Source organism: Eutrema salsugineum, unplaced genomic scaffold (genome assembly GCF_000478725.1).
Source record: "Eutrema salsugineum unplaced genomic scaffold, Eutsalg1_0 scaffold_7, whole genome shotgun sequence".
NCBI classification, from domain to species: domain Eukaryota; kingdom Viridiplantae; phylum Streptophyta; class Magnoliopsida; order Brassicales; family Brassicaceae; genus Eutrema; species Eutrema salsugineum.
In genome coordinates, this window is record NW_006256486.1 from 164,917 (window position 1) to 180,012 (window position 15,096).

The window sequence follows — 15,096 nt, forward strand, 5'->3', positions numbered from 1 at the left end:
CCGCTGAAGCTGCGGTTGCCCGAAGAGATGAGAGGGGAGGCTGGCGAGAAAATCCACCCAAACGCTTCCCAGGAACATCAAATCCCTGCCCTGTCCCTGTTATACCCTTTGTCATCAACTCCTCGCATTCCTGGACATAATGGAATTAGTTAAACAAAGCGGCATTGCGAGAACACACATGAACAATTGGCAAAAAGTAGCCAAAAACAAGTATTGATTTATCTCAAATAAGCCACAGTGGTAGGGGGTTTCAGCAAAGAGAAACAAAACAAGGCACAATAAAGACAGCATCCTAGGATCAAATCCGCCCGCAACATCAAACATGCATGAAACAAGAAGCAGTAAAGGGTTAATCAAAGAAAAAACCTTTCGAAGTTCATCCCAAAGCTTATAGAAACTTGCATTGTGAGGAGCATGGGCGTTGTGGCAGAGCTCGTGGAGCATGGTGTCAAGGATCTCATGGTAGGATAAGAAGTCTCCCTCATGGTTTACTTTCCGAAGCCGCAATTTCACTTGCACGCCTCTATTTACATTCACACCCAAAAGCCTCGGATTTTTTGGGCTGCGATTTTGAATTCAACAACAACATTATGAACCTTCCTTAAAAGCCAAATGCTTCAGTATAATTCTAGACAAAAAAAAAAGAGAGAGTATAATTTACCAGAATTCAGAGAGAAGCTTGACACGCCATTTCCGTCGAACCATAATCGGCTGAACCTGCTTCGCTACTTTATCCAGAATGTTCCTGGCTTCATCTTCCCTAGGCTTCTTCTTAAGAGCCTTAATTTCCCAAACCTTGTTTAAATCCCCCAAATTCATCGAACCCCTTCACAATTTCTTCCGATGACAACAACTAAACATAGGCTCGGTCGCGATTCATACGCGATTACGGCGAAAAAGGGAATGAAACGGTTCAAACAAGAGTTGCTTAAGAGCGGATTTGATTTGTTTTTTCCTGTTTCTCGGAATTGATGATTCTCAGAGATTTGCAGGTTTTTGAAATCTCTCTTTCGAAATTTGGCCACTGTTTTGGTTGGCAACCATCGGTCCGATCTGGTGGTCTAATAGAGTGTGGCGGGACAAAGACACTAATAACAACACAAATGGGCCCATTAAAAGCCCAATCTTAAATCCGTTGCGTTTTATTTATATGATGAAACACCCCTGGTTTCTGCTACAAAACCGAATACTCTAAAATCAACGGCCATTAACATCTAAAAGACTCTAAATTGTTAAAAAACAACTTTTTCTTTACAAATTGTTAAAAAACAAAACAAAAATCGAAAAGACTCTAAAATTCAAGTGTCCCATATCATGACAATGGCGATGACAACAACTCCAAACAAAACGGCCAAAAACTTAAAACGAGGCTCATCGACGTGAACCTTTTTGTTTGGGAGATACCCTTTTGCCAGCAAATGATTCACAGAGACATAAACGAAAACCCCACACGCCAAGCTCATCGACACTGCGAATATCCAATCCGCGACCGACCCTTGAGTTGTTGCGTCGATGACTATTCCGATCGCAACTCCAATGGGGCTCGAGACGGCGAATGAGAAAGAATATGTGATTGAGGAGAATAGAGGACGGTCAGGTATCATACGGAGAAGAGCGATTCCCATGGCAATCGCTGCGAATATCTTGTGGAGAGTTATTGTCCATAGAGCTCTCCAAGCATCTGATTTAGTCTCTGAGATCCCAATGGCTATGCCTTCGAAAACAGAGTGGAAACACAGAGCAACGATCAATAGAATGCTGTCTCCAACCGAACTCTGATTCGATTTTTGGACCTCCAGATCGTTGGATGAAGAAGATTGGGTCTTGGAGTAGACATGAGAGATGACAGAATCAGCGAACATGGTCAACATATAACCAGCACAAGCCAACATATAAGCAAATGGGTAAGCCGGAGATGGCTTCGACTCTCCTTCCGCCGTCAACAAATCCCGAAACGTCTCGTCGGCATCGGACAAGAAATGCATCAAGGCGGTCGCAAGAAACACTCCTCCGGCGAACTGTGTGCCGAGAACCAAAAACCCTTGGCTCCATTTCAAGAAATAGGGAGACACGCCGCTGATGAAGGTGAGGACAAAGATGATGACAAGACATCCGATTTTGACAGAGATTAGAGATCTTGATTTGAGATCGGAACTCTTAACGGGCGCAGCCTCATCGTCGTCGCGGTCTCCTCCGGCTCCGTGGGAGAGACAAGGGACGACCAACACAAGATAGAGGAAGAAGAAGAAGAGAAGCGGACGAGACATGTGAATCTTGAGTGGGTTTGTGTGTCTCTCAGCTTTGTTTCAATAATAATATATGAGTGAGTGGTGTTTAAGAGTCGTACAATAAGTCATTGGAGTTTTGTAGTACAATAATATATGGTTTTTGGTTGTTTGACTATTACTACTACTCGTTAAAAAGGATTACAGGTGAAAGATCTTTGTTATTGGTTGTTAAGACTTGGACCCTTTTTGGATGAGTTCAACAATCATATTTTAGAAAGAAAAAAGTTGAATTATTTGGTTCAGATTTAAAAAGGGAAATCTGGTTGTAATTGCAAAACTGAACAATTCTTAAGGTTGATAACCAGTGGAGAGGTTGACTGACCTAACTGTAGACAGACCTGACATTGCACCTTAAGTCACGCATTGATATTAGCGTACGTAATTACTTTTATTTTCTGTGTTCGAAAAACACACACAATACAGACGTTTCAACCAATAACTTCTCGAGGTTCATAATCATAATTTATTTGGTAATTACCCAAAACAGATTATTATAGAATGCAAAATAAGTTTTTATAGGAGTATAGGAAAAGAGTTTGCTGTTTAAGAGAAAGGATAATAATAAATCATAGATCATGTGACATTTTTTTATCAAATTTTAAAACATCAAAAACAAAAAAAACTGGGTCCAGGGCGGTCGCCCCACTCGCCATGACTGCTCTCACTATACAGAAATGCTTAGATCCTTTTAACGCCTCCAGAATCGGCTTTGTCTTTGTTCTCGTTGTTCTTGCATTCGCCTGCATATTTGATTATGACAGAGACAGTCTTAGTGGACAACTAGCAACATATTTGAGATTGATGCCATGGGTAAAGAAAACGTTCAGCTCGACTCACTTTTGATACTCTAGTGACCTTTCAAGGAACTCTTTTGCAATATCTTTTCTCTCGTAAGAGGCTAGAACCGGCCTGATATCAGCAGGAGCGTTACGTGCAACAACTGCAGGCCCAAACCCAAAAGAAAGATAGAAAGATCAATCAACCAACATTGGTCAATGCACTTCACGAGACTGGAATTGAACCCTACTTACATTCAAGGAAGGGTATCAGGTCAACAAGCGCCGTGTCATCAGATTCGAGTTTGTAAGGCTTGATTGGCACGCAATTTTCTGGCTGCAGGCTTGATTCAAAAGCATTCCCACTAACATACAGAATCCTCCTCGGGTCTCTGTTCAGCTTTGACAGATCCTGCAGCAGAATTTTTTTTTTTAGTTTTAAGTTGTGAAACAGCTACTTTGGTAAGTGAGAACGTATGTTTTGTTAGACAAAGAGAAGCTGCTTACGTACCCTATAGTGCTTTCCATTCACATATTTAGTAGCGCCTCTTGTTAGCTTATAACGCATGTAGCAATTTGGGTCTAACTTCTCACAGACCGGAATTACGTACTAGAAGCAATGGAACAAGTGTTAAATGCCGCATTATGATGAGATTACATGAAAAAAAAAAAACTAGAACAAGTTAATGGGGGAATTTACCATATCCATCTGATCAGAATACAGGACAATCTCATAAAATTTAGCAAGGTGCTCCAAGAATGCATCAACACCTGGTCTTTTAAACGTCCTCCACCCTCTGTCCCGCTATTTTTTTTTTTGTAAATTAAAAAAAAAGGCAGAAAAGATTATTCCTTAAGAAAACAAATCTCACTTCACCAGGACTGCTTTGTCTCATAACTCATACATCAACTGTCAAATCGATAAAACTATTACCTTCCAGTCTGTGTAAAGCAGTGTCTCATTCAAATCAAGAACGAGAGTGAAGGCATTCTGTTCTGAGGGGTGCAAATCAGGAAGAAGCTTTTCTGAGAGAGGTTCCGTAAAGCCCTACATGGAACCGGAGAGGAAATAATCATTATAGAAGAAGTCGGAAGAAAGAAAAAAAAAAAGAAGATGTAAAGAAGCAATATTGTGTGTCGGTGAAAGGACGTACTTTCACATGTTCCTCTACAACTTCCCTAAGCTCCAAATACATTTCAATGGCTTTGACAGGAACTGATCAGAATTCAAACAAAACCAAGTCATGCTTGCTAAGCTTAATTAAAGACATACTAATAGTTTTGATGACAGAGGGAAAAGGACAGTACCTATCATGGCAGCAGAGTACAACATAGCTTGATATTTCTGCAAAGAGATGAGTAAATATGAAGTATTTAATTCAGGGAAACTTATAAGGGATCCGTTGAAGGGATAAACATGGGCAAATTTTTACAGGGGTTAGTTAAAAATAGTAGTTGAGATATAGAAGTCAACGAGTCAATAGAGAAACAATGGTTAGTCAGGATTTAGTTTGAAAGCGAGTCAAGTGTAACTCACATCAATGCCGGAAGAATTAACATCTGGTTGTATCTGCTTAGCTGATTCACGGAACGCCTTGGTCTTTTCATTCACTTCATCCAAAGTATAAGCTGCATTAAAAAGAACTAGAATAATCAGATCTCAAAGAGTCAAAGACATGAATATTTCACGCTTCACATCAAAAAATAACTAAGAAAAACACACTTCTACCAAGTGAATTCAAAAGACAGATATTGTGAAACTTTGATTAGAAGATAACAATGGAAGAAAAATGCAACTACCGACCATAACTTGCGTAACCAGTAGCAGCGGTAGCACCCGTGAGTGCCCAGATGAGTGCGTTACTAAGATACTTAAGACCTTTCCGCTCCTTTCCCAGCGCCTCCGTGGCTGCCGCTTCCGCTAGAGGAGGAGGCGGCGGCTGATTTGGCGGTGGGAAATCAGAAAAGATCGACTGGCCAGAGGAGATTCCCGGAACCTTCGATGAGGGATTCGATGAAGATGCTTCCGTAGAGAATATCCTTGGATTAAGAGATCCAAGCTTTGTTAATCTTGGCATAAGGCGAGATCGAAGAGCAATAGAGGCCATTTCCGATTTCGGCGTTTTCTCCAATCCCTGAGAATCGCAGGGTTGAAGTAGGGTTTTGAAATGATCGGAGAATGGAAAATAACCCAATACGGGGCTGTTTGGAAACGGGAATTGTGGGCTCAATTAAAGACACATCCCCTGTTTGGAAGTCGGTTTATATCAGCTCCGATATTTTGTCCACGCCACCGATATTGATTTTCATTTTTTTCTCTTCCTAATATGGAAGGAATTGCGTTCTCTAGTTGTGAATAATTACTGCCAATGTATGTATGTATGTGAAATTATTCAGAGTACCAAATTTAAGACTATTTTTGGCATTTTCTTTGGTAATTTAAGACCATTAAGAGTAAATGCAATTTCTTGATCAAAGCAAAACAATGAATTCAACCAAAAATTTACCAAATGCGTAGCGTTTCACCTGCTTAAACCTCGACTACCTGCCATTATTTCTGCCATAGTGAAATAACCGAAATTACATGGAAAGAGACGTGTGTTTTCTCTTCCACAATAGAAAAAGTTGAAAGAACTACAGAAGCCACAAAGCAAAAAAATAGCGCCAAGGGTTCTCTCACACAATGCAACCAGACACTAGTGACAATGAACCACTTACTACTCCTCCTGAGACGACAAATCTAGCTTCATCTTTAAGAAATCATTGGTCTTTGCCATCTCCACAATCTCCTCAGCTTCTCCTCTCTTGGACCCTCTTACCAATTCATCTACCAACTGCTGCAATGTTGCTTGACCGACAAGATAACGCTTACTGAATGCCTCCTTGCAGAGCTCCATCGCAGACCCAAAGTCGCCAGCTTTACACATTGCAGGAAGCAGTAAAGCAAAGGTAGCTTTATCAGGACGATAACCGTGCTTCACAATTTCTCTGTACCACGATTTGGCTTCGTCCATTTTTCCTTGGTTGATTGACCCTCTAATCATAGCATTGAAGCTGAAAACATCAGGTTTGATCTCACTAGCCTTCATTTCTTCAAAGAGATTTACTAGATCTTCTGATTTCGCCTCGTTGGCTAATCCAAGCAACCGAGCATTGTAAGTTCTGATGTCTCTCGCTACATTCTTCTGCACCATTTTAGCCCATATCTCTTCCCCTTGCTCAAACTGTCCCTTCAAATATGACGATAACAAAAGTGTGTTGAATGTGATTATATCAGGTTTCAAACCCTCGTTCTCAATCACATCAAGCAATGCCACAGCTTCTGAGAAGGAGCCCTTCTCACACAATGCCTTGATCAAAGTATTGTAAGATACGATATCTGGTTCGATTAATAGCTTGTCTGGCAAATCATAGAAAAGCTGTTCAACCAAATCGAATTTTTTGGAAAGCCCATACGCACTAAGCAAGGCATTGAAGGACCGCACTGACCTCTTGCAGTTTTTCTCTGGCATTTCGTCGAACACCTTCTGGGCGTTTTCAAACATTCCGGCTTTTCCGTAAAGGGAAATGATCCTCGCCGCGAATCCTTCCTTTGACATGTCGCGATACTTGTTCTGCTCCTCCAAAATCTCTTTGACAAAATGCAATCTCTTTGCGGCGACGAGACGGCGCACGGTTCGATCGTACACGGCTATGTTAGCCCGGAACCGCTCCGACTCACACGCCTTCTTGAACTTCTCCACCATCCGTTTGGGGTTTCGCTCGTCATTCACGATACTGCTGAGTGAATTTTTCGGTGGAGCGATCGCGGCCGTGATTTCCGTGCTTGCGGTGGTGGCGGAGGAGGAAATGCGGCGGATCATGGAACTGTTGAAGGAGGTGGTGCCACGGAGAACGCGAGATAGGGACGACATCGTTTAGGGGGTGTGAAAAAAAAAACTTTCTTAAAATTTAAGATGCATCATCTGATGTTTTTAGGAGGACGTATCTGGTAATTTATAAACATTTGATGCGCATCTGAAATTAATGGAAGAATTGGGGATGATTACATTAAAAAACGGAGAGAAATACTGTAGTGTTCCTCCGGCGACGACGACCTACTTGCTGTATTTTACCGGTTAGATTACGGAGAAAGCGACAAAGTCGTAATCTGCTTCAATGGCGTCTGTGAGGATAAACGGCGCTGTTGTTGCAGCGGCGACGACGTTAGTGCTTTCTTACTGCTATTTGAGCTTCTTCCGCTCCTCCGATAAGTTCGATTCGCGATCCTCTGAGGAGAAGAAGAAGAAGAAGAAGCACAGTAGGAGAAACGGACTAGTCGATGCCATTGGCAATACTCCTCTGATTCGTATCAATAGCCTCTCCGAGGCTACGGGATGTGAGGTTTTTCTCGTTTTTCCTTAACTAGTGTTGGTCTGATATTTATCCGATGAATTATGATTTAAAGACGTAATTTTTTGGTCTACTTCTTTCGTTTGATTTATAGATTCTCGGGAAATGCGAGTTTTTGAATCCAGGAGGTAGCGTTAAAGACAGAGTAGCTGTGAAGATCATTGAAGAGGTATACTACTATTAGCTCAGATTCTCAGTAAATTCTGCTGCAACATTGATTAGTATATTGCTAGTTTTCTACCTACCCTTTAAAGTTCGTAGATTTCATCCTAAGCCTCTTTAACAATGTCGTGATTGAAATCATCAGCTTGGCTATTCATTGTAGTGTTTTGCAAAGAGAAGTTCTAGTTATTAAAGTAAGAACGAAACCGAGAAGGACGTCCAAGAACTTGGATTTTCTAAGAATGGAGTTTTTTTGTTTGGTTCTTTTAGGCTTTGGAATCTGGTAAGCTATTTCCGGGGGGAATTGTAACAGAAGGTAGTGCTGGGAGTACTGCCATAAGCCTTGCTACAGTTGCTCCGGCATACGGGTGCAAATGTCATGTTGTTATACCTGATGATGCTGCTATTGAAAAGGTAATATCTTTCAAACACCTTGATGATACACATTCCTTTGTAAGCACTATACATGTTTTATATACTCAAAATCGTATTATCGTGCTGGACTTATTTTAGTCTCAAATACTTGAAGCCCTTGGCGCTACCGTTGAGAGGGTGAGGCCAGTCTCAATAACTCACAAAGATCACTATGTCAACATTGCACGGCGACGGGCTGACCAAGCAAATGAGTTAGCATCACTGGCAAGAGTAGCGAGCGGGATAAATGGCCCACACCACGAAAAAGCTGATGAAAAGAAAGAGCTTCCCTTATTCTCAGATTCTGTTACAGGTGGCTTCTTTGCAGATCAATTTGAGAACTTGGCAAATTATAGGGCTCATTATGAAGGTACTGGCCCCGAAATCTGGCAACAGACTCATGGTAACATCAATGCCTTTGTTGCTGCGGCGGGTACTGGTGGTACTTTAGCTGGCGTTTCAAGGTTTCTTCAGGTGTGCTTGATTAGGGATTATACTTATCACAGCTGTATGAATCAGTAGTTGGTAACAAAAAAAAGGCTCATGCGTGTCTTGTGCTTTAAACAGGATAAGAGTGAAAGAGTTAAATGCTTCCTGATCGATCCTCCTGGATCTGGTCTGTACAATAAAGTAACAAGGGGAGTGATGTACACAAGAGAGGAAGCTGAAGGACGTCGACTGAAAAACCCATTTGATACCATAACAGAAGGGATTGGAATCAACAGGCTTACTCAGAATTTCCTGATGGCAAAACTTGACGGCGGTTTCCGTGGTACTGATAAAGAAGCCGTTGAGATGTCGAGGTAGTGTTCCAACCTGTTGTTAAGAATACTGATGAAAGAAAGATTCATAAGTGTTGCGATCTTAATATTCTTTTCTTAATTTTATGTCCCCAGGTTTCTTCTGAAGAAGGATGGGCTCTTTGTTGGAAGCTCCTCGGCTATGAACTGTGTTGGGGCAGTGAGGGTGGCTCAAACCCTTGGTCCTGGTCACACAATTGTCACCATTCTTTGCGATAGTGGAATGAGACATCTAAGCAAGTTTCACGACCCTCAGTACTTGGCCCTGTACGGGTTGAGTCCAACCGCAACTGGATTAGAATTCCTAGGCATAAAGTGAAACGTTACATCTGTTATTGATTACAATAGGTTTCATTCATCAAGCCGGCTTGTCGGAATCTTGTTGATTTTTGACCCGAGGGTATCATATTCTTTGTAGCATTGTGAATGACTCTAGGATTTATGGATAAGACTATATCTGGAGTCAACGGAAGAAAGTCAAAGAAACAATGCATGTGTCTGACGTCTGAAACTCCCATAACTACATCTAACAGCTGTCTTCTCTATTGTCCACAAGTCCTGACCTAATGGGCTCCCTTACAACATACTGGGGAACATGTACTCAGAAATTTGTCTTCGTACCCATTAGAATCCCTGTTTCTGTTCAATGCATTCTATTGGAAAGGTCATGATAGAGAGAGTACTGATGAACACATATAAATCGGTTGTGTAAAGTCTGTTGATCCAAGCAATGGCGAGAAATGGAGTCAATAAGACACTATTGATCTCATTATTCTCTTTCTTGAAGAATCTTTGCATTATCATAACTATACAAATCTTGTTTCTCTCTAACGTTCTCCACACCAGAAACGTGTTCAACAACAATTCCAAGTCTTGTCTTCATGGTCAGGAAGAGCTTGAAGATCAAGAAAATAAAACCAACCTAGTTGAAGAAGAACAGGGGCTGATAGAGATTTCTTTGGAGAGAGAAGCAAAGGACGTGAAGTTGGAGAGTGTGAAGAAACAATGGATGAGCAAAGAAGAGTGTTACGTGGAGATGACGATCATGGAGATATGGGATTGGGAAGAAACTGATCCAGAAGATAACTTTATCGAGATTGATATCTCCATCGGATCAATTGTCTGAGATTAATTCTATCAGTACTATATGTTTATGGATTCATTACTTCATATGTTTATTTTTAAGTTGTAGCAGCGCAAAACAAAAAATCAAAATCTCTAGTAATATACTACTGTTATACGCGTCTCATGTTGACAAGGTTTCTTAAAAAGACTTCAGATGCCTTTGATAAGAAAGGGAGCTTGGTTAATTAGTCCTAGCGACTTTGACGTCAACTCTATTTGCCAAAAAAGCATCAATCAAATCCGATGCTTTGTCAGTGACAGCGACCATGTTCTCTCTTCTCTCAGTCTCAAGGCTTGTCTCGCCTTTTGGGTTGGGTCTTGTTCTTGATTTGACACCAACCGTTTCAGCTTGGTCAGCGAATAGGATCTTTGAGATGTGTGAGCTGCAAATCTCTTTATAGGCATCATAGTCTGCAGCGCCAGTGTTCCCTCCTTTCAGGATCTTCGAGAGAGGATGAAGGATCCTGACAGGACCATCGTCTGACTCCAGCTGCTGCTTGAGCTTTAGGAAGTTCGAAACGAGTTCCGAGTTCTTGAACAAGACAAAAACCGCAGTGTTGTCCAAGTGGTAGACAGAAGTGACGGAAGTCGAGCCCAAGGCTTTGCAGATGCATTCTTTGATCTCTCTAGCCTTAAGTTTTTGTGGGAAGTTCCAGATGAGAACAATGTTCTCGTATTTAGAGTTTGAGACTCGCCAGTTCTCTGCATTACTATTGCTTGTTCGAAGGTCGATGATGTCGCCTCTAGTCCAGCTGAGATAAAGACGATTGATGTACTTGTCAAGTTTCTCGTTCTGGGCAAGGTTCTCTGATTCCGAATGATGTTTGAAGTCGAACCCTAGATGACTGCATGCCTGTGCAAAGATGCAACCTGTCATGAAAGCATCATAACCGGCTTCGTGTTTTCCTCCTGCATTCCAGTTAGAACACCTAAAACAGAGAAAAAAACGTTTAACCAGAAAGCAATACAAGTGTTCATGCCAAGAATAGAAGAGGAACAAACCTAACATTGTCTACTTCGACGTCAATCTTGACACGCTGCTGAAGAATCGAGTCAGAGCTTCGTGAAGATAACTCGATTTGTGGACATAACAAGGAGAACGCCGAGGATAGTGACGTACTGGACTTCTTCATCCTCTGATGCAACATTGGGTTCACGTTTAAGAGTATTTTGGTGTCAACAATGTAAGGAAAGTGGTCGTGAATGGAGGCCACGAATTTCTCAGCTGTTGAAGGAAGAGGACCCACAAACTTACTGTATACATGTGCAATATCTGCATCAGATAGAGCAAAAAAGGTTAGAGCATACAAAACCATCATAGACATATAAAGAAGCAACTTGCTTGCATACCCAGGAAACAATTGTGACCAACAATCAACTTTTTCTCTGAAGAAAGCAGATCAATTACTTGACGGAACCCGATTGCAGATTGTATTTTTCTTTCCGCCACTCTCTTGCGTTCATCCTTTGCCTCCTTCTGTAAAAGACTTACAGTAATAATATGAGATATAATGGGGTCAAAGACGGGTTTTAAGAAGAAGACTCAGTGACTACTGCACTATCCATAGATCATCTCTCAAGCCTGAACTTTGCTAACCCATCAAATAAGTAACAAATCTTTCCAGCAATGTAAATGGTACAGTACCTTACCATGAGATTTTCCTTGTCGGATTCTGAATCAGTGTACACAACAAAGTCTTTTGAACAGGAACTTTTATCATTCGTATGTATGTACACAAGATCTCCAAAATGCTTCCTTAAAACCTGCAAAGCCAAATCCAGAGGCAACAGTTTAGAAAAGAAAACAAAAAAAACAGGATGAAGAAAGGATGAAAACCAGAGATCAATCAATCTCAGAACAAAGAGCATTACCAATTTGATAACCCTGAGCTGATGAGAAGTGAAACCCTGCAGACTGAGAGCTGGACGCATGTGGTAGAAGACAGTTTCAGCACTCTCGGTCGATCCACTTGAGATCCCCGGAGACTCAGAGGAACCGTGTAAAAGGGCAGACCGCCATTCATTAAACCTTTTCTTCATCCTTTCAGAGAAAAGAAGATCCGCCAATCGCACCAGCTTTAAATCCTCTGTTTCAACCACTGAATCAACACTCTCCTCGTCGTAACGCTTACTCGCTTCTTCCTCTTGTCTTCTGGACAAATAAGATATTCCTGGGATTACTCAAATATGTGAATTCCTGAGGGACTGAATAACACACTTTTTGAAACCCAAAATTTCTTTGTTGCTATGCCTTCTTTTCTTTCTAATCACGAGGACATCCAAAATTGGTATGTAAAAGCCTAAGTAATATTAAGTGAAAATGAGAAAAAAAAGGAGGCACCTTCGTGTATGCAGGCGTTGAAATCAAATTGATACTTTGCAAGGAAATCCATGGATGTCGTCTGGCAGAGAAATTCATGAGCTGGTGGATCAAATGTGAGCTCTTGACGAGGAAATACAAAGAAATTGTGCCTGCCCATATAGTCAAATCCATCAGAAAATGAAGAACACCAAACGCTAGAGAGAGAAAGAGACAGAGAGAGACTAACGGGTGAGAAACGAATGACTGAGTGCGAGAATCCCAGCGAAAGGGACAGACGCCGAACTGAACGACGGCGAATTTCTCAGCGGAGTCTTTGACTTTGAGGTATCGGACGTCGTAGCGATCGAACTCCAAGGAGTCTCGCCACGGAGCGCTCGTCACGCCAGTCATCTCGAGGTCGATCGCCACGAAATCAGCAGCCTTCACGTGCGAACGCAGATCATTCAGCGTCATCTCGAAGTTCGACCTCGTCACGTGCTTCAACGGGAAAGCCCCCGCCGCCGCCGCCGAGGAGCAGAACCGCGAACGAGCCAAAGCACTGGCGAGAGGCCTCAAAGGCCATCGCTTGTGCCGGCGCATATTTTCGAACCCGGAAATGGCAGTGGCACTTCCTTTACTTTAGGTTTTGCTCGGTGGTCGCAACGCAAAGATGATTGATTCCGACGACGAAGCGGTGCCGTTTCAAGCTTTCGAAATCTACACATGCACAGCCCGTCGTTTTTAGCTACCAAAAAATGTACACACTTCTCTTTACAAGGCTTGAAACAGCGTGATTGTTATTCTTATTATTAACGAACAACTTGCCTGAAGCCTCCCTCCGCGTCTCTGCTCTCACACAATGGCAGAAGAAGTGGCTTTCTTTGCTGAGACTAACTTGGGAACCCGAATCGTCATGACGGTTCCTCTCGATATCACATCATCAGATTTCAAGAGTAAGCTCTAATGATAAAACCCTTTTTCTTTCGGTTATGATTCCTGTTAAAACTTGCTCTTTTGATTGTGTTTTCCCTAACTAATTGTTAGTTTTTCTTCTCTCTGTTTTGTCGATTATCTCTGGTTTTAACAAACTTTGAACTTAGCGATAGATGGGGATCTTTGATCGAATTTTTCTGAATCGTCTTCCTGTGATTGTTTTGGACCGTCAGGAAACTGATATGGCATGCCCATTTTGAGATGAAGGGAGATCTCTTTCTTTTTTTTCCTGTTTCTTTTTCTTAGAGGTAAATATGAAATCTTTCTAGAATATTACAGATAAATCGTTCAAGTTGTGTTGTGAATCCAACAGGTTATGTATGATTCAATCCTATGGTGAGCATAAAAACAAGTGTTTCTATCTTTAACTATCTGTTGTTACACACTGAAGACCTGCACAGTGCCTTTCTTAGTTCTTGTGAATGTGTATCTTTGTTAATATGTCTCTTCGCGACATCTTGAGATGAGATTGCTCAATGCACATGCATTGTTTTCTTTTCTCTTTTCTTTTTTTTCCCTTTTGCCTTTAAACTTGAAGGTTGATGATCTCTATTTTGTTTTTTTGATACACCATTTCAGTACCTACCATTTGCCAGTTTTTCTTTATGAACATCAAATCATGTATCAATGCGAAATGTGCTTTTGCAGGAAAACTTGAGAAAACACATGCAAGTTGCTTACCGAGCTTAGGGGACATACAAGTTCATGGTCTAATGGTGATGCATATGAGCAATCCATATTCTTTCACACCCGTGATTTTGATTTTGATTTTGTTACCTAAATCCATTGCTGGAAATGCTCAACTTTTGCTCCTCTTTGTATCATAGGTTAAACGAAAGTCTCAGTTTTATTACCTTGCCGAATCTGTGCCTATAAAGTACTTCTTCCGGGATGACCAAAAGCCCTGGTTTATCCATGCAGAAGCTAGACTTGTTAACAGATCACAAGAGCCAAGCATATCCACCAGCATTGACCAAATTGATGTTGAAAACAAGAAGACAGAGAAATCTCCGCCCAAACCGATCCCTAAACCTGATTCCAGGAATCCTGCGTTCCTTGGCAAGAGAGAGTTTCTTGCTCCCAAAACCATTATAAAATCTCTATTGTCAACAGCAAGAGCTGCTGAGTTGAAAACCTATGAATGTTTGGGCAGCTTCATACCAAAAACGCCAGAGAGGAAAACTGGAGAGTCTGTGAGTATAAGTGAAACGATTAGCAAGAAACTAATTGTGGCTGCAAACAACATCAGAATGCAAGGCAAGTCTCGTGTGTCTTCTTCACTATCATCATCTATTTTCAGAAGCAAGACTCGGAGAAAGAGATCTCTAGATGGTAAGACAGTCACTTCTCTTGCAAAATTTCTGGTCTTTGAAATACCTGATACTGAGGATTGAGTCATCATGGGAGAGGTGCATTACACAAGAAGTGGCTTTGTGTAGATGTACATGATTCTTCGTTTATTTGTTTGATTCCTTTGTCATCCAGGTTAGGCATCATATACATTGTAAATGTAAAATATCGTAGTATATTAGTGTATTTCATGATTAATTTTTATATAATAAGATTTCTAATCATGAGGAAGAAAGAAAAAGGCATGAGATGTGAAGAAAAGAATCACACAATGGTCTTTAGCTTTTCGACCCTTTTCTCAAGGATTCTCTGTTTCTGTTTTCCTTTTTTTTTTCTCTCTAATCAACTAAGTTTAATGAAGAAAAAGTCCCAGTTAATTCCAAAGCAATGGTTTTTAAGACATGTTCAATTATCACAAAAAAATAGAAAAGTATCTATCCGGTTATATCAAAATTCATATAACAATTATCAGCGATAAATTTGTAGTTTTATAT

The 15,096-nt window shown here is 41.1% G+C and overlaps 7 protein-coding genes across 10 annotated transcripts in view; 2 read left to right on the forward strand and 5 right to left on the reverse strand.

The window, feature by feature from the left end:
• The window catches only part of LOC18011409, a 2,047-nt gene extending 1,009 nt beyond the window's left edge, over window positions 1-1,038 (reverse strand). The window contains 4 exon segments of the mRNA XM_006392524.2: window position 1; window positions 4-130; window positions 367-562; window positions 662-1,038. The exon segment at window position 1 is cut by the window's left edge and continues 526 nt beyond it. Coding sequence (XP_006392586.2) covers window position 1; window positions 4-130; window positions 367-562; window positions 662-819 — 482 coding nt within the window. The 5' untranslated portion in view covers window positions 820-1,038.
• A 177-nt stretch (window positions 1,039-1,215) lies between these two features.
• LOC18011355 (zinc transporter 11) lies at window positions 1,216-2,299 on the reverse strand. Its single transcript, XM_006392525.2, has one exon. It carries the CDS (start codon window positions 2,265-2,267, stop codon window positions 1,299-1,301), a length of 969 nt encoding a protein of 322 aa, XP_006392587.1. The 5' UTR covers window positions 2,268-2,299; the 3' UTR covers window positions 1,216-1,298.
• Window positions 2,300-2,785: 486 nt separating this feature from the next.
• Window positions 2,786-5,266, reverse strand: LOC18011356 (mitochondrial import inner membrane translocase subunit TIM50). The gene is made up of 10 exons (XM_006392526.2): window positions 4,869-5,266; window positions 4,602-4,693; window positions 4,373-4,409; window positions 4,219-4,280; window positions 3,999-4,112; window positions 3,765-3,869; window positions 3,576-3,674; window positions 3,320-3,476; window positions 3,126-3,228; window positions 2,786-3,028 (listed from the first exon to the last, which is right to left on the reverse strand). The coding sequence occupies exons 1-10, from the start codon at window positions 5,170-5,172 to the stop codon at window positions 2,977-2,979; spliced, it is 1,125 nt and encodes a 374-aa protein (XP_006392588.1). The 5' UTR covers window positions 5,173-5,266; the 3' UTR covers window positions 2,786-2,976.
• Window positions 5,267-5,589: 323 nt separating this feature from the next.
• On the reverse strand, window positions 5,590-6,978 carry LOC18011411 (pentatricopeptide repeat-containing protein At1g55890, mitochondrial). Its single transcript, XM_006392527.2, has one exon. The coding sequence runs from the start codon at window positions 6,976-6,978 to the stop codon at window positions 5,782-5,784; it is 1,197 nt and encodes a 398-aa protein (XP_006392589.1). The 3' UTR covers window positions 5,590-5,781.
• Window positions 6,979-7,079: 101 nt separating this feature from the next.
• Window positions 7,080-9,338, forward strand: LOC18011419 (cysteine synthase 2). Its single transcript, XM_006392528.2, has 6 exons — window positions 7,080-7,447; window positions 7,551-7,625; window positions 7,889-8,032; window positions 8,132-8,506; window positions 8,600-8,835; window positions 8,929-9,338. Exons 1-6 carry the CDS (start codon window positions 7,223-7,225, stop codon window positions 9,149-9,151), a joined length of 1,278 nt encoding a protein of 425 aa, XP_006392590.1. The 5' UTR covers window positions 7,080-7,222; the 3' UTR covers window positions 9,152-9,338.
• A 290-nt stretch (window positions 9,339-9,628) lies between these two features.
• On the reverse strand, window positions 9,629-12,929 carry LOC18011420 (poly(A)-specific ribonuclease PARN). 4 transcript variants are annotated; one of them, XM_024150259.1, is made up of 7 exons: window positions 12,507-12,714; window positions 12,299-12,429; window positions 11,830-12,109; window positions 11,603-11,721; window positions 11,308-11,444; window positions 10,960-11,230; window positions 9,629-10,886 (listed from the first exon to the last, which is right to left on the reverse strand). In XM_024150259.1, the coding sequence occupies exons 3-7, from the start codon at window positions 11,995-11,997 to the stop codon at window positions 10,139-10,141; spliced, it is 1,443 nt and encodes a 480-aa protein (XP_024006027.1). In that variant the 5' UTR covers window positions 11,998-12,109; window positions 12,299-12,429; window positions 12,507-12,714; the 3' UTR covers window positions 9,629-10,138. The 4 variants fall into 4 exon arrangements, with proteins under 4 accessions (XP_024006027.1, XP_024006028.1, XP_024006026.1 ...); XM_024150260.1 differs by having other exon boundaries at window positions 9,631-10,886; window positions 11,308-11,434; window positions 11,608-11,721; XM_024150258.1 differs by having other exon boundaries at window positions 9,632-10,886; window positions 11,830-12,128; window positions 12,507-12,929.
• A 172-nt stretch (window positions 12,930-13,101) lies between these two features.
• LOC112082782 lies at window positions 13,102-14,780 on the forward strand. Its single transcript, XM_024150261.1, has 3 exons — window positions 13,102-13,212; window positions 13,901-13,968; window positions 14,080-14,780. The coding sequence occupies exons 1-3, from the start codon at window positions 13,119-13,121 to the stop codon at window positions 14,644-14,646; spliced, it is 729 nt and encodes a 242-aa protein (XP_024006029.1). The 5' UTR covers window positions 13,102-13,118; the 3' UTR covers window positions 14,647-14,780.
• The last annotated feature ends 316 nt before the right edge of the window (window positions 14,781-15,096 follow it).

What these genes read in the sequence shown, in the direction of transcription:
- LOC18011355 (XM_006392525.2), bottom strand. Translation starts at nt 2,267, where the DNA reads ATGTCTCGTCCGCTTCTCTTCTTCTTCTTCCTCTATCTTGTGTTGGTC.
- LOC18011420 (XM_024150258.1), bottom strand. Translation starts at nt 12,859, where the DNA reads ATGCGCCGGCACAAGCGATGGCCTTTGAGGCCTCTCGCCAGTGCTTTG. An exon ending in AAGGAAAATCTCATGGTAAG is followed by an intron (nt 11,445 to 11,602) that starts GTACTGTACCAT and finishes TATTACTGTAAG; the next exon opens with TCTTTTACAGAAGGAGGCAA. An exon ending in GTCGAAGTAGACAATGTTAG is followed by an intron (nt 10,887 to 10,959) that starts GTTTGTTCCTCT and finishes TCTCTGTTTTAG; the next exon opens with GTGTTCTAACTGGAATGCAG.
- LOC112082782 (XM_024150261.1), top strand. Translation starts at nt 13,119, where the DNA reads ATGGCAGAAGAAGTGGCTTTCTTTGCTGAGACTAACTTGGGAACCCGA. An exon ending in CACATCATCAGATTTCAAGA is followed by an intron (nt 13,213 to 13,900) that starts GTAAGCTCTAAT and finishes GTGCTTTTGCAG; the next exon opens with GAAAACTTGAGAAAACACAT. An exon ending in TACAAGTTCATGGTCTAATG is followed by an intron (nt 13,969 to 14,079) that starts GTGATGCATATG and finishes TTTGTATCATAG; the next exon opens with GTTAAACGAAAGTCTCAGTT.
- LOC18011356 (XM_006392526.2), bottom strand. Translation starts at nt 5,172, where the DNA reads ATGGCCTCTATTGCTCTTCGATCTCGCCTTATGCCAAGATTAACAAAG. An exon ending in TACTGGTTACGCAAGTTATG is followed by an intron (nt 4,694 to 4,868) that starts GTCGGTAGTTGC and finishes TTTTTAATGCAG; the next exon opens with CTTATACTTTGGATGAAGTG. An exon ending in TGCTTTACACAGACTGGAAG is followed by an intron (nt 3,870 to 3,998) that starts GTAATAGTTTTA and finishes AAAAAAAAATAG; the next exon opens with CGGGACAGAGGGTGGAGGAC.
- LOC18011411 (XM_006392527.2), bottom strand. Translation starts at nt 6,978, where the DNA reads ATGTCGTCCCTATCTCGCGTTCTCCGTGGCACCACCTCCTTCAACAGT.
- LOC18011419 (XM_006392528.2), top strand. Translation starts at nt 7,223, where the DNA reads ATGGCGTCTGTGAGGATAAACGGCGCTGTTGTTGCAGCGGCGACGACG. An exon ending in CTGTGAAGATCATTGAAGAG is followed by an intron (nt 7,626 to 7,888) that starts GTATACTACTAT and finishes TGGTTCTTTTAG; the next exon opens with GCTTTGGAATCTGGTAAGCT. An exon ending in GAAGCCGTTGAGATGTCGAG is followed by an intron (nt 8,836 to 8,928) that starts GTAGTGTTCCAA and finishes TTATGTCCCCAG; the next exon opens with GTTTCTTCTGAAGAAGGATG.